General features: G+C 45.5%; 1 protein-coding gene across 3 annotated transcripts in view; it reads left to right on the top strand.

Moving 5' to 3' along the window:
- The first annotated feature begins 220 nt into the window (after window positions 1-220).
- Window positions 221-25,973, top strand: part of LOC139047684 (adipocyte plasma membrane-associated protein-like) — a 33,557-nt gene continuing 7,804 nt past the window's right edge. Inside the window, exons 1-6 of one of the 3 annotated variants that reach the window (XM_070521608.1) lie at window positions 221-449; window positions 707-864; window positions 6,572-6,684; window positions 10,504-10,593; window positions 13,680-13,796; window positions 14,599-14,905. In XM_070521608.1, coding sequence (XP_070377709.1) covers window positions 752-864; window positions 6,572-6,684; window positions 10,504-10,593; window positions 13,680-13,796; window positions 14,599-14,905 — 740 coding nt within the window. In that variant the 5' untranslated portion in view covers window positions 221-449; window positions 707-751. The other 2 variants (XM_070521607.1, XM_070521609.1) reach the window with 2 other exon arrangements.

Here is a 25,973-nt window from a genome sequence, read left to right on the forward strand (position 1 = left end):
CCCTGTACCAAACTCACGAAATGTACGAGACGCAAGGGACGCGTGCGGTGGTGCGAAACGAACATTGCAAACAATATGAATGCAACCATTGTCCTCAGCTGTATTTAGCTGTGTACACACGCATGCCCGCAGCAGACGACGTGGACTTGCCGTTTTTTTTCTCCAAGGGCACGGCAACGCGATTAGCCCTCCTCGCCACCGCTCCAGCCAACTGCGACGACCGCGGGAGGCCTTGCGAGGATGAGTTTGGAGACACGAAGATAAAAACAAGAGAGTTTCGTCTATACAGAAGAAATAAGAGGGAGAAGAAAAAGCAAAACTGGGCGCTTCCACGTTTCCTGCCCCGATATCCACATCATCCGTGCGTGCGCGTGGCGTTGGCGGCGCTGTCGTAGGTTAGACTGTCCGTGCGGCTGTGTCGTGTCTTGCGCACAGTCACGCATCGCCTGGTAAGACTTCGCAGAAGAGACGGTTTTCACTGTTTAGTGAGTTACCAATTCTATATTAATTGTTTAATGTCGACCTGTGCGCGGCCTAAGCCAAGGCTACGCGAGGAGCGCCCTAGAGAGGCGTGTCAGTGCGTATACGCTCAAGGAAGCAGCAGGTGGTTGCTGCGCGAGGATCGACGTTGTACGCGAGTTGCAGACTTCTCTGGTGCTTGGCACATCCTGTCATTCCTGCTATTCTTTTTTTTTTTCATCTTCAGGTCGGCCGTGAAGGGACTCTACGCGGCGATCACAACGGCGGCATCATGTTGTTCAGGTTAATCAAGTGCGCTTTTCGATTCTTCATCTACTTCCTAATCGTTTTCCTCGCACTGCCGTTCATCCCCCTTTCCCTGGACTTCGAGCCGGTTGCATACAAGTGAGTTTCCTTCTTTTCCGCGTCTTCGCTTTCATGTGTGTCTTGTTCGTGCTATGCAATCGGGATCGCTTCCTGAAAGGATCTCTTGCTTCAATGTCAGATCATATGCATATTCTCGCCTACGACAAGAAAATGCTATGTCTGCTCTAACCGGTCTGCTTGGCTATCGTGCTTGTGCAGCATGAGTTTTTTTCCTCGTGGGATTTTATGTGTCATCTTTGACTACTGATCAGTGTCTCTTGTGCTTCGGTGTATAGGGGATCGCTTCTGTGAATTATCGCCAACACATCCGTAATCTGAGGCTCCGTACGTCGTCTGCACTTTCCTTAGCCAAAACCATTTTCTATGGCAGTTTCTGTTCTCAGCGCTGCGAACCGCTCTTGGCGATGGCGGACAGGAAAAAAGCAAGAGATCGCATAGTTTGCAGATTATAAGCACTTGACACTCAGCGCGTTTAGCCGAACTACGACCTAGCTGAATGCGGTATCGTCGTACGTTCGAAAACAGCTCACTCGGCTTATCAGTTTAGTGACACCGTATATCTCTGGCGCTTGTCTTGTTTCATTTTCTTTTTCTTTTTTTCGCTTGGGAGGTATACACGTGAAGCTGCAGGTTGGATAGTTGTTTGCGTATTGTTTCTCTATTCTTTATCGCACTCTTCGACATACAAAATGATTGTTTAACAGTAAACAACTTGAATGTTTCGTTGACCCTTGCGAAGTTAAGTGTGCACTTGTTGGGGTGTGCAAACTGAAGGTCTACAAATGGTGTGTTTTGCACTATGCAAAAGCTCTTTATTTGTACAAGCAACCGCATAACTATTCACATTCAGGAAGCCCGCAAAACGTGCTTGCCCGGTTCAGCAATGCATATATATATATATGTGTGCAATGTTGCCAACATTATTTTGCAATATCATAACACTTCCAAAAGCATTGTTCATTATGCCAGTCGACCTTGTAATAATATTGCTGTAAACTTATGCCCATTTTAGTAAAGCATTTTCCATACTGTTGTGCTTGAAGAAGCAGTCCAGCCTTGTGTAACTGCAATGCATTGATGGAGGTAAACACCTTTAATATCTTTAGGTTGTTCACTGCACTGAAGCCACTGCTTTAGGTTGTTCACTGCACTGGAGCCATTCTCATGTAATCATCCTTCACTTTATTTCCTTAAAGACCCCACAAGGGGGTGTTACATATATAAGGGGTGGGTTGTACAGAGATGCTACAAATGCCACAGGTTTTTAACAAGACAGGTATATGGATACACTTTGAATAAAACGTGATGGACAGGTGATTGAAACAATGTCATGGGGAAGGCCATTCCATTCTGAAGCTGCGCGGCAAAAGAATGATGCAGAAAAAGTAGTGGTGCCAGAACGGGGTCGGGTGACTTGAAGTGGATGGCCCGTGCGGGGGGATGTGCGAGCGGCGGGAGCGATGTAAGGTCGATGGCTGAAAGAACTGTGATAAAACTTGTGGTAAAGTGATAGTGTGGAGATCCTGCGGCAAGACGAAAGAGTGGGCAGACCAGAGTCATTCTTAAGGGATGACGCGCTGATATCATATGAATAAGAAGAATGAATGAAGCGAGCAGCACGATTTTGCACTGCTTCGATAGCGTTAATCAAATAAACTTGGTGAGGGCTCCAGATTGGTGATGCACACTCAAGTTTGGGTCGAATTAGCGATTGGTAAGCCAAAAGTCTTACGTGGTAGGGTTAGTGACGCAGATGACGTTTTAGAAATCCTAATGATCGGCTAGCCGATGAAATGATATTCGTGACATGGGTGCGCCAGGAAAGATCAAGGGTTAGTGTTACACCAAGGTATTTATAGGATTCACTTGTTTCAACTGGTATGTTAGCGATTCTATAGGGAAATTGGAGCTGGTTTTTACGGCGGTGGAAGGAAACTAATTTACATTTGTTAGGATTAAGGGTCATTAGCCAGCGGTTACACCAGTCGAACACTTTATTAAGATCATTCTGTAGGGCTGTTTGGTCAGATATGTTAGTTATTTTGCGGTAGATAACACAGTCGTCAGCGAACATGTGGATATTACATGATAAATTATTAGGCAGGTCGCTGATATATATTAGAAATAAAAGTGGGCCGAGGACAGATCCCTGCAGCACGCCGGACGTTACAGGGAGCAAGTCAAACTTGACATTGTTAAGGGAAACAAACCTAGAGCAGTTAGTCAGAAATTGGGCGATCCAGTTTAGAGCGTCGTGTGGCAGATTTAGTTGAGAGAGCTTCATTAGTAGACGCTTGTGTGGTACTTTATCAAAAGCCTTGGTGAAGTCAAGAAAAATAGCATCTGTTTGTAGGTTAGTGTCGAGGTTAGCATTCAGGTCGTGAAGAAAAAGGGCTAGTTGGGATTCGCATGAGAGGCCTTTTCGAAATCCGTGTTGAGAGGGATTAAAAAAGCTGTTAGAATCAAGGAACTGCATGACCTGAGAGTATATGATATGTTCCATGAGTTTGCAGCACACACTGGTTAGAGTTATGGGGCGGTAATTTAACGGATAGTCTCTGTTGCCTGCTTTGTGAACTGGAATGACCTTCCCACACTTCCAGTCGTAAGGGAGAATTCCTGAGGAGAGTGACTGGGAAAACAGGAACAGTAAAAATTCGGCAGATATGTGCTTAGTTTTTTTTAAGAGCTTGGAATTTATTTCGTCCGTACCAGTAGAAGATGACAATTTCATTTTTTCAATTAAGGACAGGATACCAGAGAAACTAATGCTTATGGGTGGCATTTCAGGTAAACTAGCGGAAAACAGTTCTGTTTCAGTAGGGTTAGGTTCATTTGTAAAGACAGACGAAAAGGCTATATTAAATATATTGGCACTTTCTGAACAACTTGCTTCTTGACCAGATTGATTAGTAAGGATAACAGGAAGGGTGTCATGTGGGTTTAGAATTTGCCAGAAATGTTTGGGTGAATCAGCAAGAATTTTTGGTAGCTCAGTGTGAAAGAATGAGTATTTAGCGTTGCGCACTTCTATTAAGTATGTTTTTTCTGCAATGTTGTATTTGTCCCATGCGCAAACACTGTTTCTAGTCTTGGCGACACGAAAAAGACGTTTCTTCTTGTTTTCAAGCGATTTTAATGACTTAGTAAGCCAAGGTTTTTGGTGGGTGGGACGTAAAGTTACCTTAGGGATGAAGTCATCAGCTAATCGGTTCATTTTGTTTTTGAAGAGTGACCAGTTTTCGTTAATAGGTCATTCCCGAAAACCGTCTTGAAACGATGGAAAAAAGGCATTAAGTTCACTAATGATGGTCTCATAGTTCCCCTTGTCATATAATCGAATTGTTTTCCTGCAAGCTTGGTGTATTTCGGGAACAAAGGCAAAATTAGCATGAATTACTTTGTGGTCACTTATTTCTTTTAGAAATGTTATAGAAGACGGGCTCCCTGGATCTGTTGTTAAGATTATGTCAAGAATATTGGCGGTATCGGAAGTGACTCATGTAGGTTGTGATATCAGCTGAGTAAGATTAAAGTTTAGGCAAACGTCAAGAAATTCGTTAGCTTCTTTTGCATTGGGTGCTGACGAGGTTAGGGTCATCCAATCGATATTAGGAAAGTTAAAGTCTCCAAAGAGAACGACGCGAGCATTAGGGTATTTAGTCGAAAGTTTGGTTAAAATATTATTAAGTTCGCGTGAAAAATCTGGAGTGTGTCTAGGAGGCCTGTAGCAAACACCTAAGAGCACCGACTGTGGTGCGGAACGACAGATTAACCATAATATTTCAAGGTCGGAGGATATTTTGATAACAGAGCGCGAAAGCTGTTTGTTTGCAGCAATGTTTATTCTTTCACCCTTGATAGGTCATAAAAAGGAGCCAGCTCACCTCCATGCTTCTTTCTCTGAAGAAGAGCCATTCTGAATTTGACCAGTCTGGAGCAAAGCTCATTATATCCTGCTCAATGTGTGACTAATATCGGTGTCACCTAGGCACTTTCAATCACAGACTGAGCCTGATCAGGATCTAATTTCGCAATCATGATTAGCTCTTTTGTGCAACCTGTGGAAAGGAGCCAATTGCAATTAAGAAATTCAATCACCACCGAGAGTGCCTCATGTGACGGAGTATAAGAGGCCTCACCTCGCAGCCTACTCCCCTTGACCTTGAATTTGCCAACTGTAGCAATTATGACTACGCTAATTGGTGTCACCAGCGGAAGAGGGGGTTGAAATCCCCCCCCCCAATTTTCTGATGAACCCCTCCCCTCTTTTGCACGGAACAGAAAGTTTCAGGAGGTGGGCTCCAAAAGAGCAACATGGATGAAAGGTAAAACTTGGAATGTGAAAGCAAGGCAGCAGCTAGTGGTGGTCCAAAGGGTTGGGGAGGTGTCACGGGGGCGATTCCCTCTCCCATGCACAGAACATTGCGGTCCCACCCATGGCGCGCCTTTGCCTCATGCCAGATCATGTTAACCATAACTGCTGAGGGGGGCATCAGCGCTAAATATTCCACACACAGATAAAGATGGAACGAGCACATGCATAAAACTTGGGGGCATTGTTGATTCCCACCAGGCCTTCGTGTCTTCGAAGAGCTTGTAATTTCTGGTACTTGACTGAATCGACGACCATGCTGCACAGAAGAAAACTATTCCGAAGATATTTCGACTTGCCTGTCTAGAAGATGCATAATAAGCACCCCCGCCCCCTTTCTATATCTTTCTTTCCCTTGTCTCTGGCTTTCATTATGTTAATAAACATGAGGAGAGCTTGCTGTTAGGCTAGTTTGTAAACGCTGATAAGAATGAAAACTGGACAAAAAAACGAGACAAAAAAGAAAGACCTGCCAAACGCTGATTTGCGCATGGTAAAATATATCAAGGATGTGGTTGCTGGGCCAGCGAAGCTAAGAAACTGCCACAACAAACAAGTGAGAGTCCAGGTAAGTGACTGGCCTTGAAGTCCACGCAGAAGCAGAAATATAGGAATGCTAGGAGCCAGCGCACCGTTCAGCAACCTGGTGAATGTTGAAGAGTGCAACAGTGACTAATGGAAAAGAACTTTAAGTAGGGGAGTGAGGGGATGGATAAGAGGAGTGGGGGGACGTGCATAAAAGGCATCAAGAACAAAGTTGCCAGATAATTATGGACATAGGGAGAGCATCTCGTCACTACCTGGTCTCTCAACACCAGATGGCCGTGGACAATCATTCAGCTGAGGCTCACCTACTCTGTCATAACATGTGCTGCAAAAATTTTCCACATTTTTGCTCCAATTTTGTGTTTATTTGGGTACAGTTGAATTCTGAAATATTCAAGAAGTATTCGGAAAATATTCGCATTTCTATATATTGACTATTCTAAAAAGAATGAATCGAATAGGACACTGTTGGATTCATTATTCAATTTGCACACCCCTAAAATTTGCCTTCACCAACGCTTTTCGGTTAAAACTAAATTCTGTTAAAAAATATTGGGATGTAGCTTTTGTCATGGTTTTTGAGCTGGAAATGCTGCACCATATATGCAGCTGGTTTCGTTGCTCTTGGCCTTTAGTACAAGGTCAAAAGAAGCAAAGAGAGACAGCACCATGTTTGTGTTCACTTCTTTCGTCCCTGTTTTTAGTGTGGAGTTCACTGTGGCCATTAGTTAACAAGCCACCCAAACTTTTACAGTCATTGATGAAGTGCACTGACCATCTCTTCTTACACTCTCCCTCCACTAGGGTTACACTGCCTGAATTCAAGGGTGCACTAGCCCCTAACCAGGCATTGGATGGTGTCGAGTACCTGTTCCCAAACCAACTTGTGGGGCCCGAATCTCTTGAAGCGCATGGAGGTATGTTTATACCCGTGTCTGGTTATTTCCTTTCTTTTTACATAATCTTCTTTCGATGCAGAATAGAATTGACTGCAAAAACAAGTACAGCTCGGGAGATGTTAAGTAGGTCTAGCTCTGTCAGCTGTAAAAGAGTGCTGTCTTAGGCTGGTTGGTGCATGTTGTAGCTAAATAGAATATAACAGCGCATGAGACAGGACAAACAAAAAGAGTGCTTCTGTAACAGTGCTTCGCCCATTTCCTTCTGTTGGTCCTTTCTCATTCCCTGTTACTCTTTTTCGCTATCTACTGTGTAGTCCTCTGTAGTGCACATGGGTCGGCAGAATAAGTATCTGCTCACTTATTCCCACTCACTGATATTTTTGCAGGCTGTGTATTCACTTGCACTCACGTATACTCGCACTTGTCAGAACTCACTCATATTCCTACTCACACAAACTCATACTCGTCAACAGTCACTCACATTCATATCCGCTTTATTCACGCTTACTGGCACCCACTCACATTATTATTCATGTCTGCTTCCATTCACCAGCACTCACTGACATACATACTCATGTTGATTCGCTGAGAATAACTCACGTTTGTGTTCGCATCCACTTGAACTTACTGTCTCTGACCTTCCTTCATACACCCGCTAACTGGCGCTCTCATCAGTACTCATGTTCAATCACACCCTCCGTCACTCACAAACACTCTGTCTTACACAGTGGAGCGAATGTGTACTACTAGGTCAAGTGTGAACCACTGTGCTTGTGAGTGAGTATGATAACATATGGTAGCGCATGTGTCCCGTATCCACTAAATTAGCTTCATAGCTTAGTAATAAATGTCACTAAACAATAGAGGATATAAGGCACGACTTTCCAAGGTCGAATCACTGACTGCAAAACACCTTTAAATGTGTCAGAGGCGTGGTTCAGAATGAACGTAAAGCTGGCAGCTACTGTGCGCTTCATGTCATAGGGAAGGACTGCAACATTGCACCTTTAGCCCTGTGCTTCACATGTACAAACTGCACATGTATTTAAAATATATATAGATAGCTTTCACGTGACGTCATGGACGTCACACGAAAGGATGTCAGGTCTGCCATCTTGATCTTCCTACATTGCGATTAGGGTGACGTCAGTTTATTATACAGTGAAAGCTCGTTAATTCGAACTTCAATAATTCGAATTTATGGATAATTCGAACTGTACGATTTGGTCCGGCCAAGCTCCACAGAAGTCTATGTATAAAGAAGTCCGTTAATTAGAACATGAGGAGGTTCCCTCACGGATAATTCGAACTACGCTCGCCTGGCACACGGCCAGAGAAACGCGCCTACTGCCTACACACAAGGCTGTATTGCCTCCGAAACGGAGAGAACGTCGAGAGAAGGCAAAATCGGAAAAAAATCTAACCGACGCGGGGTCAGCCAGAAGGCAGCGGCGGCTGCCGCCTCTCCGTTCTACGTAACCTCCGAGACTTCTTGCCCACTGCGAATCTCGGAGGCTTCGCAAATCTTGTACAGCTGCTAATGCTGTGCGGAGATGGCACGGCAAGCGCCAAAACACAGCGAATCAAGTACGTCGCAGCTGCGCTTGCAATCCAGAACCAACGAATCAGGGCCTTCGCCACCTTCACATGTTCAGCGTCTTTGTCTCGGCAGTCTTCATCGGTTGTGCACCTCTGTTTTCAGCTTAGGAGGCATCGGCCGTCGCGATTCATTGTGATGGTGTTAAGCCTCGGCCAACGTTTGTTTCATTGGAAATCGGTGGTGTGGAACAGTCGGACCCAGAGCTTCCACTCGAAGATGGCGTGTGCCCGCGGCACACGCCATCACTTTTTGACTCGCCAAATTTCTGACATGCCCTACTGCTTCCAAATCGCAGTGTACTGTTGCTCTCCTTCACTTTCGTTAGTTCGAACTTTCGTTAATTCGAACTGAAGCGGCTTCCCCTTGCGGTTCGAATTAACGAGCTTTTACTGTATTTACAGCTGCGGGTAACCTATTTCAAAGTTATATAGAGACCTGGTGAGAACGCTGCTGGCCTCTGTGGCATCTTAGAATAGGGACGCCTTCATGAAGCCTGTTTCGGCCAATAAAAATGTTTATTCTCTCTCTCTCTCTCTCTGTGCGACACAAACAGACACAGCTTGTCACAAAGCTGATCCTCCAACAAGACTGCTAACATGATGTCAACGCAAGCCATCTATGTATTCGTTGACCTCATTTCTAAGCTACACTGTCCACAGTACCCTCACAGAACCACACAAACATAAGCATTAAAGGCCCTTCACCAGCCCACATAGCAAATTTTGGTTACATGCTAGAAGTTGTTACACGCCCTCTAGGGAGCATTCTGCCGCAAGAATGTTTTAAATTGGTTCATTAATAGCCGAGATGTAAGTATTTCAATGCTGCGAACCTATGATTTCAGGAGGCGAGCGCCACTGCCAAGAGAGACACTCTCTCCCTTTGCCCTGTCTAGCCTCCACAAGCGAAATTCCTTGCCTGCATTCTCCCATACCAGAGCTCAAGGATCGTGTGACGCATACACCACGAGCCTGGCCTTCATTTTTTTTCCCCTCACTTTTTCGCTGCGTGGTGCACTTCCACTGAGGGCATCGCGCGCGCGAGCTGTTACCGTTTGTCTTGTTTCGCGCACCGCACAATTTTGCGCGATGTGCACGAGAACACCTGACTAGTGGTATGTCAGTGCTACACAAATACCGAGGCAGACACAAGCGGATTATAGAGCATGATTGCACGCTGGAACACGGTAGAAAATGACATAGTTTCGTTGTCAGCACACGACTGCACGACATGGGAACAAGTAGATGAAACAAAAGCACATCTCTTGCAACGGTACAGAGTAAAACAAAGACACGCAGACATTCTGTTTGTAGGTTTTGTTATTTATTGAAACTTCAATTCATCAATTGAAGCAACAGATTACACTAATAACAGATGTTGCCTTGAATAATTCTTGAAGTCACGAGTCACTAAAAGCGATGTCGCAGCAAAGACACATGTACGTAAATGCATTAGCACGTGTTTGTCATCCGCCCGGCTCGAAGGACAGCACTTGCGAGTAGAAGGGCAAACGGCGTTCAGTTTGAAATTTTAGCTCTTTCTGCAACGTGTAGTGATGTAATACTTAGCAGACACAATCATTAGCGCACATTGTATGAACTCCGCTTATCAGCTCAAAATGGTCAGACCTGGTGAGGGGCCCTTTAGGCAAACACCAGCTGTGATCTAACACCTGTGTTCTATTTCTGTGCATGTGTGTGTGGTTTGGGGTGCAGGTCCTGAGCAGAGTGATTTGGAAATTAAGACATGCAAGACATGCCGTACCAACTAGTCCCCATCTTCAAGTGGGATTATATGCAGAGAATATCACATATTCATTTTACCGCTTAAGTTTAATTCTTTAGTCTATCCCTTTGTGTGGGCTTTATGTATAGAAACAACTGCCGCTATTTCAGTGTTAAATTTTTTGCAGACTTCACTTGTTGCAAGCCCATAATCTGGGCCATGCAATCATTTAGAAGCCCTCAGAGACAATAGCAACATATAAAAAGACATGTGAAGAAGCAGCACGAAGTCAGTCTAGATGGACATATCACTCATCCAAAATGCTCTGCATTCTTTCAACAGTAAAGGCTTGCCCACTAGCTGAGAAAATTGAAAGTCAAAATATTTTTGCGTGTTTCATGGCAAAAATATCTTTTAGATAAGCCGGACATGTTGTAGATAAGTCAGTTATTGTTAAAGCAGGTGAGTCGTGCAGTGATAATTGCGCACATCTCCGTGTGTTGAACCTGCAGGCAGCATCTATACTGGCGTTGTCGGTGGACAGATCTTGAAGCTGACCGGAACAAAGATCGCCCCTGTGGCCAAGTTTGGCAAGCAGTGTGGTAAGTGGCAAACAAGCATTTGATGTGGTTACCTGCAAGATAACGAAGAAACATGAAATGGAGTTAAGGATAGTGTAGCAAGTGATAAAATGTAAAGCTACTGGTCTAATATCAGGATGTAGAAACATGGAATTATTGATTGTAGACTACACAGGTACACGATACTCCATTTGTGATTAAGAGAAAGAAATGGTGTTGGTCAGGTGACGTGATGTAATGTGAGGAACACGTTGTGGGCTACGCCATGTTACAGCATGCTCCTGTGTGAACTAAAATTCGGCAGAGAAACTTAAGACTACTTTGTAGTCTTAAGTTGCCATATACCCTTTGTATATACCATATACCCTTTGTAGACCTCGGAACGTCATGAACACGGTCATTCTATGCACTCGTGATATGGCACCACCTCGTCCTCATTGGCTGCACGTTCACATGCCCAATGACGTGCGCGCTAGGCCACAAGCTCAGTCAGCCAGAACCACAGAGCCGCCGTGACGTCGAGGAAGCGTACTCATCTCGCACCCCGGAGGCCCAGGTTCAATTCCCACCCAGACCGATATGTACCATATTTTCCTTTCAAAGACATTTACTTTGTTTACAGGAACCTCCCTGAGAAGTTTGACATCAGTCCGAGCATTTTTTATGTGTTTTTACTCTTTGCACCATCAGTCAATTTTGTCACACTGACTGAACATATTTTTGCTCAGTGGAGCATAGAATGCTTTCGCATTAATATAGCATTGCTAAAGACATAAAAGACATTGTGTAATCTAACGGATTTGGACAGTGCTCTGAGCAAGACCATTTTACGTCACAGCTTGTGGTGTCAGTCGATCAGTAGTGCACATCAACTGCCTGTAATTAAAACCTAATGAGACATGCCAAATTCATTTTAGTTATCCATTGTTCAAAGGAGGTGAGTGCGTATGACAGGCATAGGCACCTCTCAGGACTTTGTGAAACTGTTGAATTACAAGTCTGGTCAAATAACAAATGTCAAATTAGCAATGTTGAATGCACTTGACTTTCCTTTCATTTCTGCCCTATGTCAGCAAGGCTGCTGTTGTGCTGCAAGAAGTAGGGAATAATCGTAGTAAAACAGTAACAAAGCCATAAATAAGGTCTTTGAGAAATCGGCTGTAAGAGATTAATGCCTGTGTTTTGTTGAATTCATTATTGTATTTACTTGATAGTAACACAACTTTTTTTAATGATTTTCGTTGCCTGAACTCGACCTTCGTGTTAAATTCGAATAACAACAAAATTTGTTATTTTAAGACAAGTATTCTAAATTCTGTGGATTTCAATGTTACGTTGACAACCCGTGCGTTTCGTCTCGACTCAATCCATAAAGTCAACCGAAATCAAAACTTCTTTGTTGGAATCAGTCCCATTTTCCATTCCATTCCATTCCATTCCATTCCTTTATTCACTTTCACTATGCTTTTGACTGGTGTTATGGTTACGGTGCTGCATTACCCTGCGGGCTTTCACACTTTGACTACGTTCATTCATAATGTTGTGGTGATGCAGAGTAATTGGTATGATAGGCGCTTCGAGAGACGAGCAAGTTTAATGGCCGAGAAGCTGGGAAACTTTGCCGCTTCTCAGCGGCTTGACGTCAATGAGTCCACGATTCCCGGAGGATAGCACCAATGGGAGACCCTTTGTAAGTGAGGAGCTGGTCGGAAGAGCCTTGTAGTGGCCTGGTACTATCCCCGAATGAAATGGTTTTGCAGTCTTTTAAGACGTACATAATCTCAAACGAGCTAGACGGCACAGGTGACTTGATTCTCAGGTGATCACTTTTGGAAATAGTTTCGCTTTCGTGAGACTTGATTCATTTCTGCACTGAACCTCACTATATACATAGCCGGCAGTGCTCTTGGCACTGATAACGAGTTTTGCACAGCTTCAGAGACACTTGTCAGGGACGCTTTCGGTGCCGAGTAACCCGAATTTTCACAAAAGTGAAACTATTGCCCAATGTGATTGCCAAGGAATACCACCCAAGGAAAGTCACGTCCCCTTCTCGGACAATGACAAGTGGAAAGAACTTGTGCCCGAATCGAATCTTTGAGCAAAAGGTACCATTTCTCTTTCTGTTCATCTCACGTTACATTCGCAGTTTCACTTTTTTCTATTTCGCGGACTGAAAAGTCGAACCTCGTGTTACAATCATAGTCGTGTTACATTAAAGTAAATAGGGTAGGCAGTTCATAGCCTGGAATGTTTCCTGGCATTTCGTAGCTTGTGCTGTGTGTAACTGTTCGTCTTCATTTCTGAGCAAGCCAGCCTTCCTAAAGCAGTGGGCTGCATCTAGTGCTCTACCTCTGTACAAAAGAGTATTCATTTGCTTATCTTGAATGTACAGTACTGTACTTCCCACTTTTAAAGTAAGCAGTAAAGTTGTTGTCAAACCGACATAACTGCAACGATTCATCTTGGTTGAAAGAAGTGTCTGATAAGACATGTTACACAAACAGGCCAGCATAAAGAAAATATCTCTCAGCCTTCTATCATATCTTGAGCATTAGTGATGGGAGACAGCGAGCTCACTGTTTCCTCTAAGAGTCAGCTATACTGTACATATCATACATCAATTTTTTATATGCAGTTAGTTGCTCTACTTGTTGCTTCTACTGTGATCACACCCTTAGAGCACTTTTGATTGCAATCGAGCCCAATAGTATCCAATTTCCCAAACAAGGTTCGCTCCCTTTCATAGCTTGCGCAAAGGATCCAGTTTGACTTGAAAAATTTTATCCTGATCAGGCTCGATGATCAGAAGTGTCCCATGTGACTAGATGTTTAGTTGCACCATATTCAGCTGTATAGTCTTTCAACTTTTAGGAAACACCTGATGGCATTCATGGTGACTTAAATTTGGTTTTAAGGTCTGCAGGTCATTGTTTTATTTTTACCTACTCGTGTGACACGTTACAGTGCTAGCTTTTTTTTATCTTAAGGTAGAAGCTGTGTTGAAGTTGCGTTGGAGTTAATGGTGACGGAATTACTAACTAGTGATGATAATGATTACATAGGGCATGATGGAGAAATAATCTCATCTTTCATGCTTCCCACAGAGGGACCATGGGAAGAGGGAATTTGTGGTCGACCGCTTGGTCTGCGCTTTGACAAGAAGGGCAAGTTGTACACCATTGACGCATACAGCGGTGTCAGCGTGGTGGATGTTACAAAGGGTGAGTTGTATTGAAACGGAAATATAAAATTATTGATTAGTATAATTAAGTACTTTTAAGCAAAAACTACTTGCATTCAAAGTAACATTTGTTACATTCTCTGTGACCATTAAACAAGGATTGCCATCTTTTTTTATTGCAAAGGTAACAAGCATTAGCCAGAATACTGGATCCTGGTAAACAGTTTTGCGAGTCGCTAAAATACCTGTGAATAAAAACTTCACATAGAACTGAGGTCTAAATAATACACTCGCATATTAGACTATCAGAACTAGTACAATTGATGCCACAAATGCTAGAAGGTCATGCCTGAGACATACAAACATTTATGATATGCCTGTGGCATCGAGGGCAATGGCTTATTGAATACTTCTTGCAAAAATGTTTTATGCTTTACAAGATAAAATTGGTCAGAAAAATTGTATGAGCAGACATTTCACAATTACATAACAAATTAAGTCAAGCATTATGTTTTGCAAATTTGTCACATACTGCAACAAGTAGCTTCTCATACAGCTTCGCTCAGTGTAAGAAATAGCCAAACATGCTGACAGGCATGGCGATGCCAGTGATGCGAAGTTTTATCCCCCGAAGAACCTGCTAAAACAAAATTGAAAATTGACTAGAAATTACCATATACCTTTGTGAATTCATTAAAGAAATTTTGAAATCTCCTGAAAATACCTTTCTGACCTCTAAACCAACTTCATATCTGGTAGATCTAGCGGGAAATATATGAATATATGAAGAGTGTCATTGAGATGCAGAGATGTGTGTTGACTGTCCCATGTGTACATTGCAGGCTTCATCACGCCATTGGTACCTAATGGCATTGATTTGGATGGTCATCCGCTGGCATTTCCCAACGACCTTGTTATCGACGCCGATGACAACATCTTCTTCACCGAGACGAGCACCAAGTGGCCACTGAATAAGATCCTCTACTCAGTGCTCGAGCACGAGAACTCTGGACGTGTGCTCATGTACGAGGCGAAGACCAAGCGCACCCTCATCCTGCTCGAAGACCTGCACTGTCCCAACGGCATCGAGCTGGGCCCGGACGGTGACAGTATCATCATCGCTGAGCTCACCATGAACAGGCTGCTCAGGTGAGGCTGCGTCTGCTTCGTGTGCTCATTGTCCATTGCGGAGCTTTAAGGACATCTCCGGTAATTTTTCGATGTCAACGAATTTCAATTAAATTTGATGAGTGCGTTCCTCTGCACACTTCCATAATTTCTTCAAAGCGGCGGGCTTGAGAGTTGCACAGGTTTTCTACGAATGAAGTTTGTCAATTCCCTCAAGCCAACTGCCTTGCCTTTTCCTCATCTACTGGCCACATTGTGTTGTGACCTAGACGGTGTCATATGCAGAGCATGATGGGAATTAATGGCAGACAACAGCGTCAACGAGCCAGCAATCGTGAGCTGGTCTTTGTGCGAGAAGTTGATGTTGCAAGAAGTTACGTCCTCTATGGACAGGCAAGTGGTGTTGCATTGTCAGCGGCATGAACTTCAGCCCTTGCCAGCCACACACTCAGTTTGGGCTAGTGTAAATCACGTTCAGCTGAGGTTAGGCCTATCACAGTCACTAAGTTCATGCATCTACTACTGGCGGATCTGAGCAGCTTACCTGAAGTTAATTAAGCCATTAGAATAAAGAAATGTGCTTCTGTAGTTCAGTTTTGACTATACAGATTTGAAATAAACCATTCTTCATTTCATACAGTGCACACACGTAAATCGAGAAGTGATGAAATGGCATGCTATCAACATCGGTATGTTCTTCAAGGCTACCAGTCGCACTTGCAGGCCTTTCTTTAAATTAAATGTGACTATGTACGTGGGTGTATTGTTACGTATTGTGATACTGACTCATTATTTAACTTCCGAGGTGCACCGTTTGCCTGGTATCCTGAATGGCCAGCGAGCAGAGGCCCCTTCGATACAGCAGCGAAAACAGCAGGTTCTTTCAGCTGCTAACAGTGTCAATACTGACATCAGTGGTCCCGCGAAAGAACTTGCGTTCTCTAAATGAATGATTATACGCCTAATGTCCTAATCCATGTCTACTGTACAGAACTCGCAAATTGTGGGCATGAAGAGAATATGAAGAATGATAAGCAAGCAGCATAATAACGCATACTACGGTCTCCTGCTTGCTGCTTTCGAAGCCCTACTCAAAGTGATGCAGCAATGCTTGCATGCAAAACATCTTAGTGTTTTACTACGTTTTAACATTATTCGATGTCACTGATGTGCGGCTTGCATCATACTTCAAGCGAACGATGAGTGGTCACTCTATCATGCAACAAATGCACTGGTTGGTGCTTTGGACTGTCAGCGACATTCTTCCGAGGAAATTATGCACTCTATAAATCGACATAAAAATGTGGAAAGCAATGTTCGGCAACATCTTATCGTGTGTAAGCCAAACACTTGCCTGAGAAGGGGTAAAACACTTGAAATAGAAAGCAGCATGTATGGAGCCAGTGGTTAGGGCTATCCTTGGTTTTCATGTTGTAGTGCGACATCTTGCGCACGAGCACTGGCTCTTGTGTTGCCAGTTCGAATGTGAACAGTGATTCATGCTATTGGATTCAGCAGAATCATAGTTGTCACTGTTTGACAGCTCTGAAAAGCTGGTGCAGCTGACAGCTTCACCCGCAGCCATTGTGCCAATGCTCCGGCATGGTCACGAATCAGCTGAGCGTGTGCTCTTCACTGCTTTTGTTTGCCACGCTGGCGAAATTGGGATGCCTTGCGGGCATGCCATTGTTCACGTTAAACAATGGGGTTCACTTCATTGCTCGATCAGGTTTCGTTTTCGTTTTCATTTGTTCACTTTTTTGCTTATTTAAACTTATTTCCAAATTTGCGAACAACGCGCGGTCGTTCTTGAGAAAATGATTTCCCAGTTAAGGGGTTAAAATATGCCCCTTACATTGTTAGACACTTCTGATTGTACCTTTCCTGCAGACTTGAATAATATATTATAACAACGTTGGATTGACTAGGACGCGGAGCAGCACCACCAACAGATACACTTTATCAGTCGTGAAAGAAAAACCAACCCACGTCTTATTTGTCTCCAGCCTTAGCCTAAAATCTCGTGCAACTTCAACCTCGTCCCCACTGGCACATACCGCTGCCATATAGTTGTGCCGTTTGCTCCCCCGTTAGAAAACATCATCATCCCTATGATAGAGGCTTGGAAAACAGCAATAAAAAAAAAACTGCGCAGTCTTGTCCGTCTTCATAGTACGGCTTCATAAGAATCACGTGAACAACCTCGATTAAATACTGTCAGCGCTTTGAACAGTGAGAGCCGTCTGGAACGACTTCGTAGTTGACGTTACTGATGCGTCGGATAACTATGCAGCTCCTGAAGTATCTGCGCAGTAGCTTTTTCAGAGAGCCCACGCTGATGAATAGGTGTCTAGACCCACACTTTGTCACCGATGTTGTATGTTACATCATCATCATCAGCAGCCTGGTTACGCCCACTGCAGGGCAAAGGCCTCTCCCATATTTCTCCAACAACCCCGGTCATGTACTAATTGTGGCCATGCCGTCCCTGCAAATTTCTTAATCTCATCCGCCCACCTAACTTTCTGCCGTCCCCTGCTACGCTTCCCTTCCCTTGGAATCCAGTCCGTAACCCTTAATGACCATCGGTTATCTTCCCTCCTCATTACATGTCCTGCCCATGCCCACTTCTTTTTCTTGATTTCAACTAAGATGTCATTAACTCGCGTTTGTTCCCTCACCCAATCTGCTCTTTTCTTATCCCTTAACGTTACACCTATCATTCTTCTTTCCATAGCTCGTTGCGTCGTCCTCAATTTGAGTAGAACCCTTTTCGTAAGCCTCCAGGTTTCTGCCCCGTAGGTGAGTACTGGTATGTTACAGGTCTGTGCCAAAGATTGTAGTGTCTGGCATCACAGTCCTGTTGTTCGTGGATTTGCAGATGCGCAAGCTGCCTAGCCACTTCTGCGCATTGTGTGATCTCTTCGGCGCCCGTCTCGTTGGCATCAAGTTCATGAGGAAGCATTGCTTCTAATGTCGCAACCTCACGGCCCTACACGAGACTGAAAAGTGTCTTGTGAGTGGTCTCTTGACGAGCCTGTTGTACGCGAAGGCGACATAAGGTAAAACCTCATCCCAGTTCCCGTGCTTTACATCTGTATACAGTGGAACCCCAGTTATACGTCCTGCGGTTTTGTGACGACCCGGGTTTTACGGCGGATTAGTGCAGTCCTGGCGAAGTCCCCATAGAAGCAATGCATTAAAAACCCGGTTATTCGACGCAATTTTATGCCTGACCTGCATTATACGACGACCCTCGCAAAGCGCAGAACGGAACGGCGGACAAAAGAAAAGTGCCGCTGGTCTCTTTCCTCGCTCCGTCTTTCCGCATGTGGAGCGCTTGACACAGCTCGACCGGTTCACTCCAGCGCAGCTTTCTTCCCTGCCTCGTCTCATAGTTCGTTTCTCTCTCCCCCACCAGCAGCCGCCCGCGATGCTCGCTGGGCTGAAATAGCACCTTTTTTTCTCCACAATCACTTTCTCCCTTTTTTCTTGGCAGCGTCGCCTCTCATTGCATTGGAGAAGTGTTTCTCTCCTTTCAGTTTCCCAGCAGCAGATCGCCGACAAGGTAGCACGGAGAGGCCTAGGTTTATCGCACGTGTTATTCATCGTAATCCTAGCGACCAGCGTTCAGCGGAGGTTTTGCGTTGTGTGGAGCAACGCGACGCACAATGTGCTGAAAGCGGACAGTTCTGTCGCTTGGCGATAAACTGGATATTATCGAAGAAGCAGAAAAGCGGCATGGAGCCACGAAAGCCAGCATTGCGCGGGACCTTAAGATACGCGAATCTTTGCTTAAGACAATCCTGGCAAACAAAGCGGTGATATTGCAGAATGCCAACAAGTTTGGGCTCAAGCGGAAAGCGGCAAAAGAAGGACAGCATGAGGAGTTAGAAAAATTTCTCGTCAAGTGGCTGCATCAAGCACGGAGCTCTGCGATCAACGTTGACGGTGCCATTCTAAAAAAAAAGGCGGACCTTGTGGCATTGCGTCTGGGCATCGATGACTTTCAGGCATCGAACAGGTGGCTGGATCGCTTTTAAAAACGAAACAGGATTGTGTACAGCCACTCCTGCGGAGAAAGCACTTCCGTGGACGTTTCGACGGTGAACGAGTGGATGGAGTCACTGACAGAGGTGATTGCTGCATACAAGCCCTGCGACGCTTTCAACGCCGATGAGAGCGGTATTTTTTACCATATGCAGCCAGAGTAAACCCTTGCGTTTAAGGGTGACAGCTGTCATGGTGGCATGCGTAGTAAAGAGCGTGTGATGGCACTATTCTGTGCTAACGAAGACGGTTCCGAGAGGCTGCCCGTGCTCGTTGCTGGAAAGTTTGCAAAGCCACGGTGCTTTAAGAACTTGAAGACGCTGCCATGCAGCTACAACTTCAACAACAAGGCGTGGATCACGTCTTCGCTCTTCAGCAATATTTTGCACCAGCTGGATAACGAAATGGGTGCTAAGGTGAGGAAAATATTGCTTTTCATGGACAATGCACTGTGCCACCTACCCGATACATGCAGCCTGAGGAACATAATGGTTGTTTTTTTTCCGCCCAACTGCACAAGCCAGCTGCAGCCGCTGGATGCCGGCATCATTAAGTGCGTCTAGCAAGGGTACCGGAAGCGGTTAGTGCAGCGTCGGCTGGCGGCTATGGAGCACAGCGAGTGGAAAAAAAAGATCACTGTGCTCGACGCCATGCATTTTATTGCCAGTTTGTGGAATGCAGTATCGCGAAGCGCAATCGCTAACTCGATCAAGCACTTTGGCTCTAAACGAGAAACTGCCTTTTCTGGTGAGGACGCAACAACCTCGATGCCGCTTGTCGCCGATGCAGGCTTCACCGACAACGATTTCGAGGGTTTAAACCTCACCACGACCTTCGCCAAGTACGTGGAGGCCAACGACAACATTGCGATGTGCGGCGAGGTGTCGCTTGATGACGCCATCAAGGAGGCTTTGCCTAGTGCCGACACCACTGCGACATCGGACGAGGACAACGACGCCACAGATGCCATGCCTGTGCCTACCACGTTCGCCGAGGTGCTACGGCACATAGGTGGCATCCAGAACTTCATCTGTTCATGCAATGCCGCAGCGGACCTCCTTTTGGACGTTGCCCAACTCGAGCAAAAGCTCTTGGTTCACGGATCAAACAAGGTCCAAAAGAAACTGACCGACTTTTTTTTTAAAGTTCGCGCCAGCTGGTGGGAATCGCAGCAGTGAGCAGTGAAGTGCCATAAAGGTTCATTTGAACAAAGCATAATTGGTACCTGTACTGCAGCATTAATTCTTATCGCATTTACGTTTTTGGTAATTTGTGTTTCCAAGCCCTGCGGAGTATGTTAGTAGTTTACATTGAAGTTTCTCGTAAATCCATCGTGCGAAATAAGTAGTATTTTTGTAGGCATAATTTATGTTTGGATTTTACGAAGCCTGCATTTTACGACGCTTTTTCGTGGTCCCGAGAAAGTCGTATAATCGGGGTTCCACTGTACATGCTTATCATATCAGCCAGTGTCGTATTGAGTCATTTCGTCAGTCTGTTTGTCTGGTGGTGATAGGCCGTTGTCTTCCGGTGGGCGGCACCACTTAGATGTAGAATGATGTCCAAGAACTTGACCATGAACGCAGTACCTCTGTCCATGACGACTACTGCAGGAGCGCCGTGCTTTAAAATGATAAATGCGAGAAAAATCGTGCCGCTTCATCTGCTGTTACCCATTGCACAGCACCTGTCTCGGCATATCTAGTGAAATAATCCGTGGCGACGATTATCCACTGTTGCTGGTAGTAGATGTTGGGAAGGGGCCCAGAAAATCTGTGCCTACTTGTGCAAATGGTATGGCCAGTACTTGAACAGGATGCAGTAGGCCGGCTGGCTTGACGGATGGATGGTGGCTTGCAACGCTGCCAATCCAGGCAAGTCTGAGCGTAACGTTTAATGACCACAGTAAGTGTTGGCCAGTAGTAACTCTGCCGAATCCGTGCCAATGTGTGAGTGTAGCCCAAGTGCCCAGCAGTCAGTTCGTTGTGGCAGGTATGTAAGATTCCATGTCCAAGCGATGAGGGAACAACGAGTAAGAAGTTGCTGCCGCTGGGTAAGAAGGTCTTCTTGTAGAGGACATTGTGGCGCAAGCAGTACGACGCCAGCCCTCTTGCAAATAGCCTTGGCACACTGTTGGTTTGTCCTTCCAGGTAATCAGTAAGCAGCCACAATTCAATGTCATCTCGTTGCTGGCATGAAAGATTGGCAGTGTCCACGAGTCTCAGAAAGACCGTGCCATCATCATTGTCTTGTGCTGCCGGCTCAACAGGAGACCGAGAAAAGCAGTCAGCGTCTGCGTGCCGTTTTCTCGACTTGCGTGCAACAATGAAGTTGAACTCTTGGAGTTGAAGACTCCAGTGTGCAAGCCGGCTGGAAAGATCTTTCAAATTAATGAGCCAGCAGAGGAATGGTGATCGCTAACGACAGTGAAAGGCCAACCGTACAAATACGGACAAAATTTCAGAACTGCCCATACCATTGCGAGGCATTCTTTTTTCGGTGGTTGAGTAGTTAGCCTTGGCTCAGGATGGTGTTCTACTGGCATAAGCGATCGTTTTTTCGCTGTCGTCCTGCCATTGTACGACTGCCCCTAGATCGACATTACTAGCGCCCGCATGCAATATCGTCGGGGCTTCTTCATTGAACTGTGCTAGCACGGGAGGCATATGCATGTGAGCTCATGAAATTCCCACACTGGTCTTTGCCCCAAGTAAATGGGATATCTTCTCTGGTGAGCTGTGTTAGCGGCCATGCCCTATGCGAGAAATTCGCAATAAATTGCCGGTAATATGCAGAGTCCCAGAAAACGTCGCACGACCTTTTTGTCTGCTGGGGGTCCGTAAATTAGCGACGGCAGCAATTTTATCCGGATCAGGTTGGACTCCTTAGGTACTGACAATGTGACCGAGGAACTGGAGCTCTTGAAAACCAAAATTGCACTTCTCGGCCTTCAAAGTGAGACCGGCAGAGTGTATTGCTTCAAAAACACATTTCAGCTTTCATAAGTGTTCGTTAAACGTTGTGGAAAAGACAATCACGTCATCCAGGTACACTATGCATGTCTATTTGAGTCTAGAAAGCACCAGTGTCCATTACATGCTGAAATGTTGCTGGCGCCAAATGCAAACTGAAGGGAAGTACTTGAAATTCATAAAGTCCATCAGGCGTCATCAAAGGCGGTTTTCTCACGGTCTCTCTCATCCACTTCGATCTGCCAATAACCGCTTTTGAAGGCTATTGACGAAAAGTAGCAAGCGTTTTGTAACCTGTCCAAGGAATCATCAATACTTGGCAGTAGATAAACGTCCTTCTTTGTGACCTGATTGAGCTTCCGATAGTCGACGCAGAAGCACAGGCTACCATCCTTCTTTTTCATTAAAACTACAGGTGATGCCCAAGGACTATTAGATGGTCGAATAATGCCATCTTCCAGCATCGTGTTCACTTGTTTTTGTATTGCTTCGCGTTCCTTTGGGGCCACACGATAAGGGTTTTGTCGAATGGGTCTGGTGTCGACATTGGTAGTGATGCGGTGTTTGGTAACGGCCGTTTGACCAACTCTGGATGCAGATGAAAAACGGCCCTACTACTGAATGATGAATTCAAGAAGACTGTCTCGCTCAACGGCCGTTAACGTCAGACTAACGTCTGCAATAGGTGCAGCTGTGGGAATCGTAAAGGCCACCTCCTGCTCTAAGTGGCAGTCTTGTATTTGTGTTACTTCATCGAAGTAAGCGACAGCAGTGCCTCTAACAATGTGTCGATGCTCCTTACTAAAATTCGTCAGCAAGAGTTTGCCACTTCTGTCGATTACATTGATAAGTGCTCTGGCAATGGAGATGCCGCAATTCAGTGCTAGCACATTGATGTGTTCAACGACTACAGTCCCATTCTGCAGGCTGTCACAGTGCACGCGTACAAGAGAGCAACTCCGCTGCAAAAGTGTGACGTCTGCAGCAATACATAAGCGATGTTGTTGCTACTCATGGGTGACATTATCCGAACTTGTGGCAAACGTGACGCTTCTGTCACGGGTGTTAATCACGGCACCGTACTAACGTAGGAAATGCATGCCCAATATAAGTTCCTTACAACACTCAGTAAGAATGACGAGAGTGGCGACAAAGGTTGAACCAACGATTAAGAGTCGGGCCGTGCATTTCAAGACAGATGTCATCAGCTGACCTCCGGCAGTTCTTACGTTGGGCCCGTGCCATGGCGTCTTCACCTTCCTTAGTTTGTCGGCGAGTTGTAAGCCTATTATTAAAAAATGGGAGCCAGAGTGTCAAGAAGAGCGGCTACTTAGTGGCCATCAATGCAAACGGTGAGGTCAGCGCTGACGACGTCAGTTACATCTTTCATAGTTGTATCCATTGTAGCCGTCATTGCATTTGGCGTCTTCTTCGTCATTGGAGTCTTCATGTCGTCATTCGTCGATAATGATGCACGTGTAGAAGTTAGAGTACTGGCAACCTCACCCTTGGAGGTTGCTGCAGCTAGTTTCCCCGTCGTGGGCTAAGGGACCTGCCCTAGTGCCATCGGCAAAACTGCAACAAGTCAGAGAATTTTAGTGTGCTGGAGATGGATAAGGTGAATGTGATTGGGGTGCGTATTTTGCGTCTGACTGTTCACAGGGGCATGATTGCAGGTGCGTCGACCATCATATGGCGAACAGGCATAGTTGGAAGGAAAGCTTGGGTATTGAGTAGTGTGATAGTTGTTCCATTTGTGGCAAACTCGATAGACATGTCCAGCTTTGCCACAATGGTAGCACACTGGTCAATGGTTGATGGTGCACCACAAATCAGTTTACCGACGCTGATAGTTCAACGGCAGCTCTCCATGGAGCCAAGGAGTGGTGCGCACATGTCAAAGGTACGGCATCGTTTGTGCTGGCATGATCGGCGGGGTCGGTAGAGTCAACGAGGGTGACGATATCAACTCTGTTTGTAGCATAGGTGATGTTCTAGTTGTGGGTGCCAACGGTGTCGAAGTTTCATTGATTGGATGGCGTACAGCCTCTGATAAGTAAGGTGGCGCGGTACGTTCCCACAGTCTGGTGATGAAAAAGCTTGCCAGACTTGTTCCTGGACCATGTCAGCTACAAAAGATAACGCTGGCACCGGTTTCATAGGTGCATTAACAAATCCGAGCTGCCGAAGCTCTTTTCGCAAAGCCTTTCAGATAATTTCACGCAGAGGCCTGTCATTACTCGCAGCCAGTACGGAAGTGTTTGCTGCTGAAGTACTCATGTCATGCTGGGGGTATAGTTGCTGTAGGGCCCGTTCAATGGTTGTAGCCTCTTTTGTGAACTCCGCCACTGTTGTCGGTGGATTTCTCGCAAGGCCGAAAAACAGTTGCTCTTTCACTCCCTGCAAGAGATACCACAGCTTTCTTTCCTCTGGCATGTCGAGGTCTGCCCTACGGAAAAGACGGACCATGTCTTCTGGGAATATAGCAACGCTCTCATTGGATTTTTGAATGCGAATTTCAAGGAGACACTGTGCATTTTCCCCCTTGTTGATGCTTGTAAAAGTATCGAGCAGCTGTGTGCAGAAGTCGTCCCATGTGGCAAAGCTTCTTTCCCACTTGACGTACCACATACGAGCATTGTCCTTCAGATAGAAATAGACACTCAAAAGTTTGTCCTCCGAGCTGGTCTTGTGGTTGTGCTTGGCGACATGCTCGAACTGGTCTAGCCAATTTTCGACGTCTTCAAAGGACGTCTCCATGAAAGCTCTCCAGAACCACTCCGTCTTTGTTGGTTGCTTCGAAGTCATTCCTGGCCACGTGGTTTCTCAGCCTCGTTTGACTTGCCGCCAAAACAGGAAATGGCTCATCTGCCCGCTGATCGTCAGCAATGCACGAAGTTGCCAGTGATTAATAAAGGGAAAATGAGACATCCACCCAAGCGTAGCTAAGTGCTACAAAGGAAACCCATACGGGTTTCCCATATGGGTTTCCAGCTACGCTTGGGTGGATGTCTCATTTTCCCTTTATTCATAACCTCTCTCCAACTTGCTGATTTCCACAGAACTATTACGTCAGATGTTGCCAGTGGAAAGAAAGTGCATGGCTATAGATTTTTAAACTTAAGTGCTTCCAACCGATGAGGCGAGCGTCGCGAAAATGCTTGCATTAGCTAGTGATGGTGGCAGCGATGACGCGGTAGGGCAGGCTGCCTCTGCGTTGCTTGCTGGAGGCCTGGCAGATGGTTCAGTCCCTCCAGGGCTTTGTTATCACGAGGAACCACCTGCTTTACTTCGTGGAGCACCTGGATACCTTGGAGAAGGTTGTGGGCAAGCTTCACGCAAAGAAAGCTAGGCTAACGGACAGGGGATTTTCTCATGCAAGCCAGTGGGAAGTACATGGCGAGATGCTCGTGGTGATCTCGCCTCAGCATTTCTGCTGGATTTCTCAAGCTGACAGGCTGCCGCAGCAATCTACTCGCATTTTTTTTAACCAAAGCGACGCCTCAGCGGAGCTTGCATATCGCTGGATGCCCAGGACCCCTCTTCGCAGTTGTTATAGCAGTGCCATTCCTTAACGCCAACAGCTGTGGTTTGTTGCACACGATTGGAGTGCAGGCAGTTAAACGCGTGCACACAATCAGCAGCCAGATGGAGGAAGGTGGTGGGGACAGACACTGGCCTCCCTGCCATTATAGTTTTCTCACAACGGCTCTACCATCCCCTATTTTGATTTTTTTCATGCAACTCGGTTATAACAATTATCGGTTATAACAATGCAATTTTCGTGGCACTTGAATATTGTTATAAGTGGGTTCGACTGTACAGCCCACTTATAACAACACCTGTTTTAACAATATATATATCGGATAACACTATGAGCAGACGCTGCACCATCAACTTCTCTGTGTTCTATGTGCAAATAAACTACTTACTACAATGCTCCTATGCCACGTTATTGGTTATAACAATTAAATCTCGCTACTAGATATTTTCACCGTAAGAAAAGAGAAGGCAAAATGCTCCAAAATAAGAAAATGCAAGCCACTGCATCTGGCTGCGTGCTGCAA

This window comes from Dermacentor albipictus, chromosome 7 (genome assembly GCF_038994185.2).
Source record: "Dermacentor albipictus isolate Rhodes 1998 colony chromosome 7, USDA_Dalb.pri_finalv2, whole genome shotgun sequence".
Taxonomy (NCBI): Eukaryota; Metazoa; Arthropoda; class Arachnida; order Ixodida; family Ixodidae; genus Dermacentor; species Dermacentor albipictus.